At 44.5% G+C, this 16928-nt stretch overlaps 1 protein-coding gene across 1 annotated transcript; it reads left to right on the top strand.

Annotated features, from left to right (window-relative positions):
• The first annotated feature begins 4741 nt into the window (after window positions 1–4741).
• Window positions 4742–16147, top strand: C1QL3 (complement C1q like 3). The gene is made up of 2 exons (XM_080974515.1): window positions 4742–5815; window positions 13260–16147. Exons 1-2 carry the CDS (start codon window positions 5228–5230, stop codon window positions 13437–13439), a joined length of 768 nt encoding a protein of 255 aa, XP_080830641.1. The 5' UTR covers window positions 4742–5227; the 3' UTR covers window positions 13440–16147.
• The last annotated feature ends 781 nt before the right edge of the window (window positions 16148–16928 follow it).

Raw genomic sequence — 16928 nt, forward strand, 5'->3', positions numbered from 1 at the left:
TTTTAGCATATCCAAAGTTAAAAAGGCAAAAGGCCTTTGAAAAGGATGCAAAAAAAACCCCCACTGTGTCAAATACTTCTTAATAAATGAAGCTTTTTATCAAAGATTATGGATATCAAAGGTGACTGTAGAGATGATATCAGAGGAAAAAGCAAGAGGGAGTTGCAAAGAGTGCCACATGTGCGCTTCAAAGAGGACTCTGAATTTAGAATGGAAGTATGTATTTAGTACCTGTAACAGTACAATTTTATGAATGCCTGTAGCCATCAAATATACTCCATGGCAAAGCAATGACATCAAGTTTGTTGTTCTGATGGCATCCATTTTTTGCCACACCTATTCAGATATTATTATTTTGAATGAAGCAGTAAGAGAATACTAACTGCAGTAAGAGGAGAATACTAACTTTGCACATGACTGATTCATCTTCATGTGCTGAGTGGTTTATTGAGTGAAAAGTGGCTCTCAAACATTTTTATTAAGCCCAGTAAACCCCAAATTATATCCTAGGGTGCAGTATGCATTCCATGCTAAATCTTCCAAAAGTGAGTACTTGTTTCTTTAGGTCAACTTGCTTCCTGTTGGTGGTTTAGAGGCTGTTCCTGCAACAATAAATTATGCTTTTTTCATGACACCAAATGAATATTTGGTTGCACAAAGGTATGAGCAGCACTTTTTAAATGAGCATAATATCTGAAGTGTGTGTGAAGACATGGACATCGTGTGTGAAGCATGGAGGAGAGGATGGACTGAGAACGGCAGAATCGGCATTTGAAATGGTGAAATATCTGCCTGTCCATTAAAAAACCCTTGAAAGTGGGAAGAGGCTGTGCTCACTTGCAGGAAAAAAAGCTGCTCTTAGATGCTCAGGCATAGTCCAATTCATCTTGCAACCACACTTCTCTAACACTGTATATCTTAGCAATGGAAGTATCAGAAACATTTATCTATCCTTGAGGGCCACACTGTTTCTCACGTGCGCCATTACAAGCATGTTGAATTGGAGCCTAGAATTTTTCCATTTGTCTTAATCAGCTAAATACATAAAACAGGATTAACTTGAGGGTAGCACAGTGGGATGGCTTGTTTGCCTAGAGCTGCTGCACTCTGAACTTAGATTAGTGCAATGGATCAGAGTGTGTATGTGTGCATGTATGCGCACCTTCAGCTGCTCAGGCTCTTTAAGCAGAGATAGTCAAAGATACTTTGTTTCCTGAAGCGGACAAGATTCTCTCCACCCCACAAATAGAAACTAACTGGGCTGACGGCTGGATTTTAGTTCAGCACTGGCAGTGGGACAGCACCTTCCTCTGCACCAGGCTAGCTGAGGCAGTCCCTGTGGAACAGGCACCCCCCAAACTCTGCCCTCCAGATGTTTTGGGACTACAATTCCCAACATCCCTGACCTGTTAGCTAGGGATGATGGGAGTTGTAGTCCCAAATCATCTGGAGGGCCGAGTTTGGGGGTGCCTGCTGTAGAACATACAGCTTTATCTCCCGGCAAGGAACTGCTGCTCCTGACCCCACAACATCTGTTGCCTGATGCAGCTGCCTGGCTCTGTCTAATTGCAGAGCCATCCCTGACCCTGGCATGAATAACATGGACATATATTTGGAGCCATTTCAACATATACACAGATCTTGAAAATGAGATCTGCAACGAAAAGTTTCAGTGCAGACTAGTGCTCCTATTCAAAATTACAGCTAGTCAACTGTGCCCTTTCCTGGAATACTCCGTTCCATTTCCCTCCCCCATCACTTGCCTTTTCTCCTCCCCCAGCATCCCATGTATATACTGATCATGCTTAGTCCACATTTTGATGGGGGGTGGGGTGGGGGCTGCCCTTAAAAAAAATTGTTTCTACTTCTGCAAACCTTGGGATTCAGCCAGCATGTGGATATTCTAATCACACCGTACAAAGAGCATAGAATCATAGAATTAGTTCAACTCCCTGCAATACTGGAATCTTTTGTCCAACGTGGGGCTTGAACCCATGACCCTGAGATGACAAATCTCATGCTCTACCAACTGAGCTATATTCTAATCATCATTCCTGTTTCTCAAAATAGCCCCATTTGGGGTACCCAGCCATCCAACAAAACATTGCAGTGCAGAGTGCTCTCCGATGGTCCACCAGTCAGGAAGCCAAGCCTTATTTGCCTTTCTCTTTGCATTTTTTTCATCTTTAAAAGTCAGTAAATATCCAATCATCATTGAACATGCTGTTTCCCCCCCACCTTGCCCCTTAGATTTTATTCCCTATTCTTTTTTCCCCCTTTTCTTTTTTTGGTACTTCTGCAACTTGGAGGTTCTCTCAGCCTGCTGACACTTCCCTCTTATGTTTTGGCTACATAATGATCCACATATGAGGAATGATTTTGTCAGTAGCAGTGTGGCGTAGTGGTCAGAGTGCTGGACTAGTGCAATCCCCATTCAGCCACTGCTTCTCAGCCCTACCTACACAGGATAAGCTGTAGTGGGGGGGGGGCATATTCACCCCCTTGAGCTCCTTGAAGGAAAGGTAGGATATGAATGCAATAATAATATTTAATGATAGATTGTGCATACTTTTTATAGCTAGATATGATGCTCTGAAAACTTAATGCTGATGCAAGGAATACAAAAAACTGGTTGCACTTCTGACTTTTCCATCTTTCTCTCTCTTTACAAAGAAAACCTTCCTTTGGGGAGAAGCTGATGTAGCATAAACAAGACGCACGCCCGTTAAAAAGAAGAAGAAGAAGAAGAAAGCCTTTCACAGGATGGCCTGGGAGCTTGAAGCAAAGGGATCTGGCAACTGGATTGTGTCTTTGTGAGATAACAACTTTATTAAAGGTTGAGCTCTGACAAAAATCAGAAAAAGGGGCGGCGTTGGGAATATTTACAAATGCCAAAAGCTGAGGCTTTTATCAGCAGCACGCTGTGGAGATAAGGAGCTGGGCTGGTCCATCTGTGGCATGGTGTGGCCACACACTCTTTGCTTTTTGATTCTCTTAGGGAAGAGTGCAAGGAGCCGCTGACATTTCTACTTAAAAGGAAGAATCGATGGATCTTTGTTTCCCCACTGGCTGCTGCTTTGACCTTATTGTGTTACGGAACAGAAGAAAAAGAACGGGAGTCCACGGGGGGGGGGGCGGTATTATAGAGAAGAGATTCGTGCTATGCAAGCCCCAGACAAGATCACAGCTTTCTGATCAACACTCACCAGGGATGGTGTTATTTGCTTATTTGCTGCTTTTGCTCATTTCAGATTCTTGCCCCGCCATAATAAGTCACACTCGTTCAGCCATCATCCCTGTATTGACAGGCAAATGTCACCTGCATTTGATTGACGTCCAATTGCTCCTGAATGCAGAAGTATGATTTAGGAATCAATTTGGCCTATTTGTTTAAGGCAGCCCTGTTCTGCCTTGTGCTTGGAAGGCAAATGGTACTAGCTTGATATCTGTTGCAGAGAACTACCAGTTCAAATTATGGAAAGCTGGTGGCTTAGTCACCTTGCCGGAGAATGACATTCACCCCATCTCCAGTGGGGAGGATGGGAAGGAGGGATGGAAGGCAGTTTAAGAAAGGAGAAGTCAGTTGAGCAAACACTACCTCTCTTTGGGAAAACGTGCTCAGAGTTGTCACAGAAACTTCTTCCTTGTCTTTGATGTATATCGCCTTTGCTGGAGGGTCTCATAGCCTGATATATTTAAAGCAGCACTATTATAAAGATATTTACAGTGTTGCCTAAGGAAATATTATTAACAGATGACTAATAATAATAATAATAATAATAATGCAGTGTCTGGCCAAAGAGCAGGGGAAGGTCCTTTATATCCTACATACTACCATAGTTCCGCATTTAATTTCCAGAGAAACAGAGACAGAGGGTATTTTTTCCATGTGTTTTAGGTAGATGCAGATTTAAACCAGGAAAAACGTCCAACTCAGTGCATAGCAGTGGTTGGAGCGGATGCTGTTTCCAAATGGCTTTTTGCTGGGTGAACTGTAATACACTGCCCTTGTATTAAAAGTGATATTTCATATGACAGACAGAGACCGCTGGGGGAACTATCCAACAAGAAGTGTGGGTGACCTTTACATTCTGGATCAGTGATCTGAAGGTTATCCAAAAGGTGCTAAGTAGATCTCTCTCTTTCCCCCTCCTTGATCAGCTCCAGCAAAAAAAAACAAAAAACAAAAACAAAAAAAAAACCAAAAACGGGGTGGGGGAACTGTCATCACTCAGGGCTCAGCAAGGGAAATGCTCACAATTTCTCCGCTCAGCGAGAATTAAAAAAAAAAGGAAAAAAAAAGTAAGACGGGGAGGGGGGTTGTGGAGGGAGAGAGGGGAGGAAAACATTTCCCCACACTTGTCAGAGAGATGCCAAACTCTGGGCGAGTGGGATGAGCCGAGCAGATGCTGGGATGAGATGCCAAGGCAGCTCCCCTTTCCCCTGCGCTTTCGGGCGCTTATAAATTACCCCGGCGGCGCCTCTGCCAGCCTCCTCTCGTCGTGGCTGCGCGCGCTCCGACGAGCCTGTGGGCAGCTCCCGGCAGCGGCACCGAGCGGCTCGCGGACCCCGGCAGCTTCAGCCAGGAAGGCGGCCAAGGCGGACGACGGGGAGCGCCCCTCTCTCTCTCTCTCTCCATCCGGCTGTGGCGCGAACAGGATTTCCCCAGGAATCTCCGATCCCGCTCCCTTCGCCGAGCTGGTGTAGCTGACTGCTGAAGAGACAGAATGAATGAGTGACGGAAAGAAGGGGTTGGAAAGAGGAGAGGGGGAGAGGTGAAGGGGGAAAAAAAAACCCGCGGGAAGGCAGCGAGAGGCGATCGGGAGGAGCAGAAGAAGGGAACTTGATTCGAGCTGGCACAGGCGGGGGCAAAAAGTCGATCGCCAGCAGCAGCATAAAAGTGTGCGCGGCTCCTCTCGAGGGGAGCAGCGGCGGCGGCGGCGGCAGCCACAGGTGCCCCCGACGGGGAGCGAGGCTCTCGGGACTCGGCCTGGGGGATCGGGCGAAGGAGCCCTTCCGGCGCGCTCCTCCCGGCCGCGAGGAGGAGCACGAGGGCGAGCAGCCCCCTGGGACGCGGGGAAGGTGCCCCGCGAGGATTTCGGCTCGAGGAGGTTCCCGTCCCGCCATCAAGATTTTGTCCAAAAGCAGGCAAGAGGATCGCCCTGCGCTGAGCCGCCTGGTGGGCAGCAGGCGGCGGCTGATCGCGGCCGGAGCGCTGGGGGTGGTCATGGTGCTGCTGCTGGTCATCCTCATCCCGGTGCTGGTCAGCTCGGCGGGCACGTCGGCGCACTACGAGATGCTGGGCACCTGCCGCATGGTGTGCGACCCCTACGGCGGCACCAAGGCGCCCAGCACGGCCGCCACCCCGGACCGAGGCCTCATGCAGTCGCTGCCCACCTTCATCCAGGGCCCCAAGGGAGAGGCCGGCCGCCCGGGCAAGGCCGGGCCCAGGGGGCCGCCGGGGGAACCCGGCCCGCCGGGGCCCGTGGGCCCGCCGGGGGAAAAGGGAGAGCCCGGGCGCCAGGGCCTGCCGGGCCCGCCCGGCGCGCCGGGCCTGAACGCGGCCGGGGCCATCAGCGCCGCCACCTACAGCACCGTGCCCAAGATCGCCTTCTACGCGGGCCTCAAGCGGCAGCACGAGGGCTACGAGGTGCTCAAGTTCGACGACGTCGTCACCAACCTGGGCAACCACTACGACCCCACCACGGGCAAGTTCACCTGCTCCATCCCCGGCATCTACTTCTTCACCTACCACGTGCTCATGCGCGGCGGCGACGGCACCAGCATGTGGGCCGATCTGTGCAAGAACAACCAGGTGGGGCCTGGCGGGGAGAAAGAGAGGGAGGGAGGGACGGAGAAGGCCGCGGGGAGGGGAGTCCGCTTTAGGGGTGCAGCAGCAGCAGCAGCAGCTCGGATCGAGGCCAAAGAGGTCAGGCTTGCCATCTGTTTTTGTTTGACCGTGTTGGTATTGCCTGGCGCGATTCTCCTGGTTGGCCAACCAGGTGGAAATTCAACAGGTGAGGCAAAGGCTAGAAGAGCGCGTTTGTGCCAAAGCTGCACCTGTTGAATTTCTGCCGGGGAGAGTTTGCCAGCCCCGAACCCAAAGGAATTCAGAGGAGCGCTGCCTGGAAAGTGGTAGTGAGTAGAAAAGAGGCAGCCTCAAAGCCGGGGAGATTTGGGAAGGTGCCCAGCGCTTACTTCCTAATGTTAAGAGATCTCTTTTGTCAAACTAGCTTGGAGACTTTTAGGAGCTATGGGTGGTGAAGAGATGGGACTCTGCGTATACACAGTATATACTTTAAGACACTCTTCCTTGTTCACGTGCTGAACGGCTGAACCTGAACGTGGTGAGGAAGGGGGGGTGAGAGACGGACAGACAACCCCGGGATCGTTCAAAGGTCCCGGGGCTCAGCCTGCCCGCTCAGAGGAAGGAGGAGTTGCGGGAGGCTCCCAGGAGGCAGGAAAGTCTGGAAATGGCAAGGAAAAGCCACAGGGATCGGCTGCAGCGTCCTTCTGCCGTTACACCCGAGGCAGCCCATCAGCTCCGTATGTGCAAACTACTGAGTAAGCGTCGCTGCTTCCCGAGGCGACTTAAGTTGCGCGAGCTGCTCCCTTCTCCCAGCCCCTGCGGCTGGATAAATGGCAAGGAAGGGCTTTTCCCTCCCCATATGAGGAAAGGCTGTGCACCATGAGCCTGTACCCATCCATAAGACAAATCCACGTGGACGCCTTTCCTTTTTCCCCTCCTCCGCGAGGGAAAACAGCGGAGGCTCCACGGGACGTCGGACGCACGTCCCTATGAAAGAGCTGCGGCTGGTGGCAACCCCAGGATGGGGGGCTTGCGACCCCCATCGACGTGAAACTCCAACTCCCATCAGCCTCAGCTGGCAGGGCCAATGGCCAGGGATGATGGGAACTGCAGTCTGGCACCCGAGCCTAAGTGGGCGCGTTGGAAGGGGCGGTTCACTGCTGGTGCCTCTGGGACAGAAATGTTGGCAGGATGAGCCCGAGGGACCCCCGGTGCAGAAGGGCGGGCTGGCCGCCTTTCGCAGCAAAAGTGCACACTGCCCTCCGCCCCGCCTCCCATTAAGTACAGAGAGTGAAAGTGCCTAATTGATGGGGCTCAGTGGACCGTGAGGCGCAAAAAGCAGGCGGGCGCCGGGTCAATCAATTCATGCCGGGGAGGGCGAAAGGAGTCCTGAGAGACAAAGAGGGAAACGGACTCGTGCGAAAGAGGAGCCCCGGCCTTCCCGGGGGGGGGGGGGTCTGGGAATAGGAATCTGGGGCGGGCGCGTCCCCACTGGGGCACCCGCCTCCTCTCCCTTCCCGAGGTGTGAAGGCGGCGTCTAGTGGAAACCCAGCCCGCTTGTGCCCCCCCCCCCATGGTGGTCGTTTCTGAGGCAAGAGAGAGGACCCCCCCTCCCCCCGCCTCCTTTAATTGGGTCTCTTAATAAACGCTCCTCCTCCTCCTCCTCTTCTTTCTCTCCCTGCCCCCCCCCCAGCCGCCTTCTCAGAGTCACAAATGAGCGAGGCCACAACAACAACAAAATGGGTTTATAAGGACTCAGTGGACGCGGCGCGAATCCGGCCGCGCTCAGTCATTAAGGGCAGAACAACTCACCTCGGGGATTTTGTTGGCCAGGTTGCAAAAAGCGAGGAGAAAGAAAGTAAAGAGCGCACGGCGCGCAGGCGTAGTTTTCACGTTTGTGGGTTTTTTTTTTTGCGTGTGTGTGCTTTAAATGGAAATTAAAAAAAACTGGTATGAAAAGCAGTCCCGTCGAGAAATGCTTCCCCTCTCTCCCTCGCCCTTCCTTCCTTTCGCGCGTCGCCGGAGGGCGAGGGAAAAGCGCGGGCCTTTTGCTGCGCGCCTTCCTGGTGGCGCCGGAGTCGCCAGGCGGGCCGGAAGGAGACGAGGGTGGGGATTGTGGAGGGGCGGCTTCCCGGGGGTGAGGAGAAGCTCCTGAGCAGTGGAAGAAGGAGCCATTTCGAGACAGGGGAGGCTCTCCATCTGCTCCGACGACGGAGCAGGTTGGAAAGGATCTCTCTGGGGGACCCACCCACGCCTCCTCGAGAAAGGAAGAAAATGGCCGGCGCTGGGAAGGGACTGGGCTCAAGGGAATGGGAACTTTCCGCCCCAGATTCGTGGCTTTAGGCATAATAACCTGGAGAGTGGCCAGGGTTTTTTTTTATTAAAAAAACCCAAAACTTTTTTTATATATACAAACTCAGCATTTACAGATGGAAAGACGGGGAGGGTAAATGCTAGAATGACAAGCATAAGTTCAAGATTCATGACGCCGCTGGCACTGCACTAAACATACCCCCCGGCATTACAACCCTATCAATATATGTTTTTTATTTACTCAGCAACAAGTCCTGCGGTGCTCATTGTGCCTTACACATGCACAGGGTCGCATAGGGGAAGGAACTTTCCAACCTCTGTTAAGAGGAAGGTCTGTGAAGAGGAAAGCTTTTAAAACAACGTCATCTTTGCTTCCACATTTGGCACCCTTAACCAGCCACATTTCAAGGCTTCACTAGGCCAAACATTAAAAGATCACACATTTCTATAAAGTGAAAGGCATATATAATCCATTTTAAGTAGTCAAAATGGTGGCACAACTGCCTGCTTCCTTTGGCTTTAAAGTGGCCCCCAGAGATCTGACATACATACCACACACAAACACACTTGCATTAATTATTGTCTTTGTAAGCAAGATTGATAATGGCACAGGGTAAGATAAAATGAGTCAGAACATGAGCCTAGAAGGGCTTTGTTGATGCAGAAGTCCAATAGATTGTTTATGGGTGAAAATAAAGTATAATAAACATTACAGATGTATGCACAATCAATAAACATTTAATCCTAAAAAAGGGAAAACCAAAAAAGGAGTTTGATCAAACTATATCACATGTCATAAGTTTAGAAATAAGGTAGCTTTTCAAACCTTTATCAGAAAGTATGAATTTTACATTTACTTCTAAATAGTTATTTTATATCAGTAGGGTGCTAAATGCTGTCCAGTAAGCATAGATTACACCGTTTCTCCCCAAAGGGCTTGCTGGTCATTGTTTTCATGTTTACAGCGACTCACCAGACTATTAGGGGTTCACTTTTAATATTTTATTTTCATTCATTACTTTATATAGCCTTAATTGTAGGTAGCACAGAACATGATTTCACAGTATTCTAACCAAGGTTCCAAAAAAGCTGAAATATGATACTGCGTGTTTGTAGAAAGTGCCTGAGACTGAAGAGATTTTTTTCCTGAACGGCAGAATAATGAAGCTGAAATTGCTGAACACTGGTACTGGGGAATACCAGTGTACCGTAACCAGATGAGAGCTCTTTCAGTCACTTCAGCTTTGTGTTAAACAGCAGATCACAGATGGAAGCATCAAAGGCTGGTATATTAATCTGATACGCCACTTAACCTTTTGTTTATGGTTTCTCAAAAGCACTGTAAAAATGAAATTATGGGGACATCAGTAGAAATTAATCAAATTAGCAAACACCTGCCATAAATATTGCTTTTAGAGATGAGACCACATTGTTAAACATTAAATACAGCACAGCAAATTGCCATGTCTCACACGTACAACCATCTGGTTCAGGAAAAAAAACTTTTTAATTTTGGTTATTAAAAAGCATTATTAACATATGATAGAAATAAAAACAGAACACAGTAGAGTGCATGGCATATTTTTATGATCATAAATATTAAAATAAGCCTGAAGATAGACTAAGTACATAATTCCAGACATTTATAAATTGCTTAATTTAGTCACTATACAAACAGAATAGACAAATATTGATCATGCAGCTCTGAACTCAGTTTATATTTATTCAGCCATAAGAAATTCTTAAGACATTTTTTTCATATTGGTGAGTAGCTTTAGTTTGGGGGACTGTTTGATCTGATGAAGCTGGCAGCTAATGAACTTGGACAATAGACCTTTCAATACAAAATATTGGTGGGACTGCCCAAAAAGAGAGCAGGGTGTTAATAGATTCAGCATGGTAATGTAGGAAAGCATGAGTACTGAGAGTGAATATGACTCGCAGGGTTGGGGGTGGAATCATTCAAGAGCAACATTTATTGAATATCTCAAGGACTCCCATGTAACACATTGCCTTCCTTAACAGTTAGCTTAAATATAGAAGTGCTGAAGCTATAACATAATTGGTTTGTTTGCAGTTTTAATGTCCCTGTATACTTGTATAACTCAGTGAGGCGAGCCATTGTGAAACTTATGTAACACACACATTAATTGTTTTTAATTTTGAGGCACCTTTAACGTGTGCTGCAATACACATAGGGTTTTTTCTAAGATTGTCCTTATAGGCTTTAAAAAGAAATTACATTGGTTGCCAAACAACAACAAAAGAGGCAGAGTCTTGCAAAGGTAGCACACACATTGTATGGGATCAAGGTTAAGTCACAAGGCATTGTAGCTGCACACAAAATGACTGCAATCTGCAAAGTATTTTTAGGAGTTCAATCAATAAATCTTTCAATTCTTTTAGTGCAGACAATGTCCATTGCTGTGGAGAGTGCCCACTGCCTTTACATAGTGTTCATAGTGATATATGAAGCACATTTAATGCTAGAGCCAATAGCAAAATAGACCTCGTGCTTTTTTGTGGGGGAGTGGGGAGGATTCATCAGACTGTAACATAAAATGCTACATAAATTCAACGTGCAGCATTTAAATAGTGCATGAATGGAATTTGCGCGATAATTTAAGCAGTCCGATTGAATAAAATGCAGACATTGGTTGAATTTAAAACTGTGATAATAATTCAAACAAAACCAATCATCCATTCTTCCTCTTTACTATTTGTAATATCAGTAATGATCTCAAAACAGGGTAATTCCTAGGGATGAATATTTCTGGGATTAATGGTCTGAAGTCACCTGCTCCTCCCAAGCACCTGTTAACCCTTAGGAAATACACAATTTGATAGTTTTTGCTTTATGAGTAGCCAAGGCAGATCAGTTCAATATCTGTCATATTTCTGAAGATACAAATCCAAAGTAGAATTGCCTAGGATATTATACAGTATATCAGCTTAAATTAGAACATTTGTTAAGCAATTACAAATCTTTTAAGCCTTTCCGAACCTTGCTATATGATGCACAAGAGGAGGTTTTTCCTGCTTCCGTGATTTCTAAGCTTCCTAATACCTTATGAGATCTAGCATGGTGAAAAGTCTTATCCATTGTTAACATTTCTGAATTAATGTGGGATCATATCACATGAAAATTTAATTTGAAAACCTGTCATTTATACTTTTGAAAGGCATCTGTGTATTTATTATTTTTTTACTTACTGTACATTTTTCAATTCCAAAAAGATTTTTAAAAAATATATCCAGGAGATTGCATGCCAAGTTATGCATTATTTAGTTCAGGTTTGCAAAAGCACTAAATCACCAGCAGTCATGTATATCTGTGGTGGAATAAGAACAGGCAACAAGGCAGATGATGTGTTATACTAACATAAATCGCATACAAATAAATAGTTAAATATTTTGCTACTGAACTCTTAAGTTTTCTGAACGATTCTGTTAAACTGGTCTATGTGCAGTTCTACTTCAGTGGGCTTAGGATTGTGGCCAGGTTTGTTAATTATATAAAATTCAATATGGCATTCTTTAAAACTCCAAGACACTTACAACTCTAAGCTTGTAGACACTGCATAATTAAGAATTCAGGATTTTAAAATATAATCTCAAATCAGAAAAGCTGGTGTGATGTACATGTTCCCTGCATTAGTTAAATTTGCTGAATGGCTTTCAAACTGCATATATTCAATGAATGTGGAGGTAGTTGATTTTGTAGCTTGCTCCTGCTCCTGTGTTGCATCTTCTTCGTACATCAATTTAAACACTGCCTTCAACATGATGTAAAGTTCATTGATTCAAAGGCATCAAGGGGTGGTTTTATTATATACTTACCCCTCTTGACATCTCTATGATAATCTCATATCCTTTCCCCCTACAATGGGCCTGATTCTGATCACGAGCCAAGCCAACAGGAGTCAAGTGCAATGTTAGACGGATGCATACCTGTTGAATCTGATATGAGATCGAGACTGTGTCTGGCTTCTCCTGCCTCCCCCAACCCCCTCCCTCTGCTTAGGCTCATTAGGTGGGATTGTGCTGGCCCAGTGGAATAGTAGCTTATTCCTTTTTCATTTCATATGTTCACAAGCTGCTTTGAAAAATTCCCCTTCGTGTCAGAAGCAATTTGTCATGCATAGTGGGAGGCACAGTTCAAGGAAAATAAGGTGCAAAGCACACCGGCAAAACACCAGGCTCATAGAACTCAGCATCACGCTCTAACCAACTGAACTATCACTGCTTGTTTCGCAATCCTGTATATTTTGGCTTAAGTCTAGAGCACTGATCTGGTGAAGTGACTGGTGTACTGGTTCTGAATACCTCTCAGCATTACAATTCTTGGGTTGACCTCAGGCCTGTCTGTTTCTCATCCTAACATGAGAAGAATAATCCTCACCTACACTACCCTGAGCTCCCAAGAGTGCACAGTGCCAGATTTACGTATAAACTAAACAAGCTATAGCTTAGGGCCCCACTCTCTTGGGGGCCCCCCAAAAATGTAAAGGGGAAAAAAACTGGATGTACATTTCCAAAATATAAGATAAAAAGCAAATAAAATAAAACCTACATACAGCAACAGTGTTTTGTTGTGTAGGCTCCTATGATGGAAATAATGGGCCCTGCTTGCTAGCCTTTTGTTATGTCCAAATGGCTTTAGATACCTATTAGGTCCATAAATTACCATATAGCATATATTCGACACAAAAAACAGCAACAATTTGTTGTTGACAAAGGACAGCAGGACATATAAAGGGCCCCATTACCTTCAGTAGCTTGGGGTCTCATCAAACCTAAATCCAGCCCTGGCTATGCATATGGGAAACAAATACATAAAATAGTGTTTCTAGTTATTAGAAGTGATTTTGCGAAAGGTTACAGGCGTATGTTGATAGACGGTAGTCATGTATTATTCAGTCAAACAAGCTGATGTTGGGTGGCGTAAGTTAAAATAATTTGCTATGGCTGACTCTTCTGCTAGTCTCTGATATGTCAGTAGCCACAGTGGTAAAGGCAAAACCTTTTTCAACCAAGAAGAGCATTGGAGCAAGCCACCCGTGCACTTCTGTTCTACAGAGCTGACTAGTATTATAATTGCAAACCACATATTCTCATTGTGTTTTGTTTTATTTAGGTGCGAGCTAGTGCAATTGCTCAGGATGCAGACCAAAACTACGACTATGCCAGTAACAGCGTCGTTCTACATTTGGAGCCAGGAGATGAAGTCTACATAAAATTAGATGGAGGGAAAGCACATGGAGGAAACAACAACAAATACAGCACGTTTTCTGGATTTATAATTTATGCTGACTGATAATTAAGGGGAACACAAAATCACATTCTTCTAAGTGATGGATTCACGTGGCAAAAAAACACAAAATCGACGAATCGAGAATCCCAGAGGATACTGGCCGAGAGACACCTCATTAATGTGGGGCAAAATGCTACCTGACTCACATCTGTACAACCCAGAGAGCGTGTTTAAAAAATATATAGAGCAAGTTAAACAGATGTGTGATCCACTACCGCCAAAGCAAAATACTCCTTGTTGTTAGTGTCCATGTGAATGAAGTCCTATATAGATCACAACTTTTATAGAGGGGAAAAAAAATCTTTAAAGCACTGAATTATTTCTTCGGCATATATGATACTTTTGGTGTGCTATGATCTTGCTGCTTTTATCCATCCATCAGCTTTGGTACTTGTGACTTACCTGCTAACTATGATGCGTGTGGATCCAACTCATAGTATGTGGTGAGGAATGATTTTACAATAAAAAGAAGATGTAATTGAATTTTTGCTTATTCCCTCCGAAGGAATTATTTGCCTTGTCCTTATATGCCCTTAACTACCTAGAAATAGAAAATTAACCTGCTTCAAGCCTTAGCTCTAATTTAACTGTATATAGGTGCAAGTCAGGGGTTGAAAATGATTGTAGCACAGTTGTGTCTCGTTTTCCATTTTTCTCTATTGCTCCAGTCCATTGATTTCTTACACACATTTTGTAGCTCCAGCATATGCAGAAGGAGTTGCATGACCCACAAGGGTTGATCCATTCATCTCAACAGAGGGAGCAAATCTGTGTATAAACTCCTTTATGCAAATAATTCTGCTGCCTCCACTGAAGTGAATAGGCAGTCTCTGCATAAGCAGAGGGGCCACAGGCACATGGAAGCACTTGCAGTGCTCTGAATCAATGTGCAAAAGAGAGAAAACCATAGAAGAGTCCAGTTCTGTCAAGACAATATCTTGCAGTTTCCATTAGGTATATGATCTGGTGTTTTGCCTTTGCTTTAAAAACCTGGTCAAGTGTTACAAAGACTTCTTCCCACCATGTGGGTCATCTTTTTGGGGAGACCATACCCTATTTCCAGTGTCATATTCCCACTATCAGCAGTGTCTCCAGGTGCAACATTTTTTTCACAGGCACGAATAACCATTGGCCTATAAGGGAAAACCGTAAAAGTGGATACTCGATGCTGGGGGAGCAAGTATTGTCCCAACATGTTGCCAAATGCAGCCCATTTGCTTTGCCCTTCAGAACTTGACGCTTGAGCCTGATCCTACCTACATAGTTTTCACCTTGTGTTTCATTTCTTGGGCTCCATCCACACTTAGCTACTGCTGGATGGAAGTGTCTCCTTTATGGTGCTATCCAAAACACACGCAGCATGTAAGGTAAATACAAACAGGTACAACCGTTTATATAGCTTCTCACACAGGCAGCAGGGTGCCAGTCACACTGCCAATGATCCAATGCAGTCCTGTCTGTAGGGTTTGGTATATTTGCACACATAAAGTTAAACATTTTGTGCAGGTACATGTGTATGTGTGCATATACGGAAAGGGGGCCTTGAGCATAATCTTCTATGCATGTCATCTCAGAAGTAAGCTCAAGTATGCATGCATGGGATTGCAGCCTTCATCATGTTAGAATGTGAGAGAGATGATTGTTGGTGCCTGGCTATTTATCAGATGAGTAAACCATTTTTACACCCTGGTTGTAGAGCAAGCTGTCCCAGCATGTGCTTAGGATGGTTTATGCAAATAAACTGTTCCACTGCAGCATCAGAAAAGTCCTACAGTTTGATAGACCATCAATTACATTTAGGATGGTGTTGTTCATGGGCAGAATGCCTTTCAATCATCTTATTTCTGTAACAAGCCTATAAATTAATAGCTATGGAATTAGAAGGTGGAGTATATGGTATGCCAAAAGCCACCAACATAACCCATAGCTAAGTGCTGGTCCGCTAGTGTTAAAGCAACAGTATTTATCATTATTTATATATCACTTTCCCCCACAAGAAGATCAATGATGTGCGGTAAATCACTATAAAATATAAAACATAGAAAACAGCAGCCTGATTAAAGTGATTTGCCTTCCTAAACACATGTAGTAAAGGAGCCAATTCAACTCATTACACCCTTTTTACCAGTGACACTTGCTCTCTCCTGCACCTGTTAGTATATAGACAATTTTAAGACAGCTGTTCTTAATGGATTATTTAAAGTCCAACTGAAATGTGTGTTCAAGAAACAAACAATATTGGATGTAAACGTCTAGCTTCTATTTCATTTGACATAAATGTTTTAAGATTTTATATACAGTATGACAAAGCATCACTGTAATGATTACAAAGGGAGTAATGAGGATATATTAAGATGCAACCCTTATGCCCACCTACCCAAGATACTACTGCATGGGACTTACTTCTGAGTAGGCATGCAAGATTGCACTGTAAGCGTGCCAAACTAAAAGGATGGGCTACTTCTTACCATTAGTCCAATACAAAGGCCTTCAGAGTGCCAGACTGCAGAATAAATAATAGGATTGTTTAATATATGTATATTATTAAAAGCTAATAAATTATGCAAAAGGAGATGTTCTCAAATGTGAAACAAAAAACCCATGTTTACTTTAAACCTATTTTTGTTATGTCAAGAGGTTCAAGAGACTTTTCAGTTATACTTCCATGAAAAACCATTTGACACAATTAATGCTTCTGACAGGTTTTTTTTGTTTTAAAAAACCCACTAAACAATTGAAAGCAGAAATTATAGGGGGAACTCTAAACTGGACTGTTCAAGTCCACCTTTGAAGTGCTTTTCTAATGCTTGTTGTACTCACTCCTAAATGCATTTACATGAAAGTAATTTCCACCAAAATCCAGTTGTAGTTAAGTCTGGGCATAATGGTTTTAGGATCAACATGTTGCAAATATGGAGCTTGCGTAAATGAACTTATTTTAATATTTTGCTTATAAAGAGAAATAACAGCACAAGCTCACTAACAGAAACCATGAAAGCTCAACTTCAATTTGAAAGTATGTTCAAGTTTCCAAAATATCATTCCCTTATTTCACAATGCAGTCTTATTTTTTAAATGTTTGTAAATCAGATATTAAAAAGGTAGATCTATTCTCCAAAAGGAAATTTGGAATTATGTCATTATTCCATTCTCTTCTCCCTCTCTGGAAGGCATTCAGATTCATGATGCTCCACCATGCTATTTATATATAGCAAAAATGTATCCAACAGCACATATTATTCTCTCAAAATAAGAGTACTTTTCACTAGATTAGCCGATTCTGATTAAATTATCCTAATGATTGTTTGTGAGTTGATGCAGTAATTTTTATTTCATTTTAATGTAAGCATTTATGAACTGAATGTTTCTGCTTTGATGAAAAATACATCTGACTTCCATCTACTGATTTCACAATTGATTTGATGGAGAGTACACTTGGTATACATCAATTGACCGCAAAGCATTGGAGATTTTCCCCATTGTCAAATAGCA

This window comes from Podarcis pityusensis (assembly GCF_964106645.2).
Source record: "Podarcis pityusensis genome assembly, chromosome: 12".
NCBI classification, from domain to species: Eukaryota; Metazoa; Chordata; class Lepidosauria; order Squamata; family Lacertidae; genus Podarcis; species Podarcis pityusensis.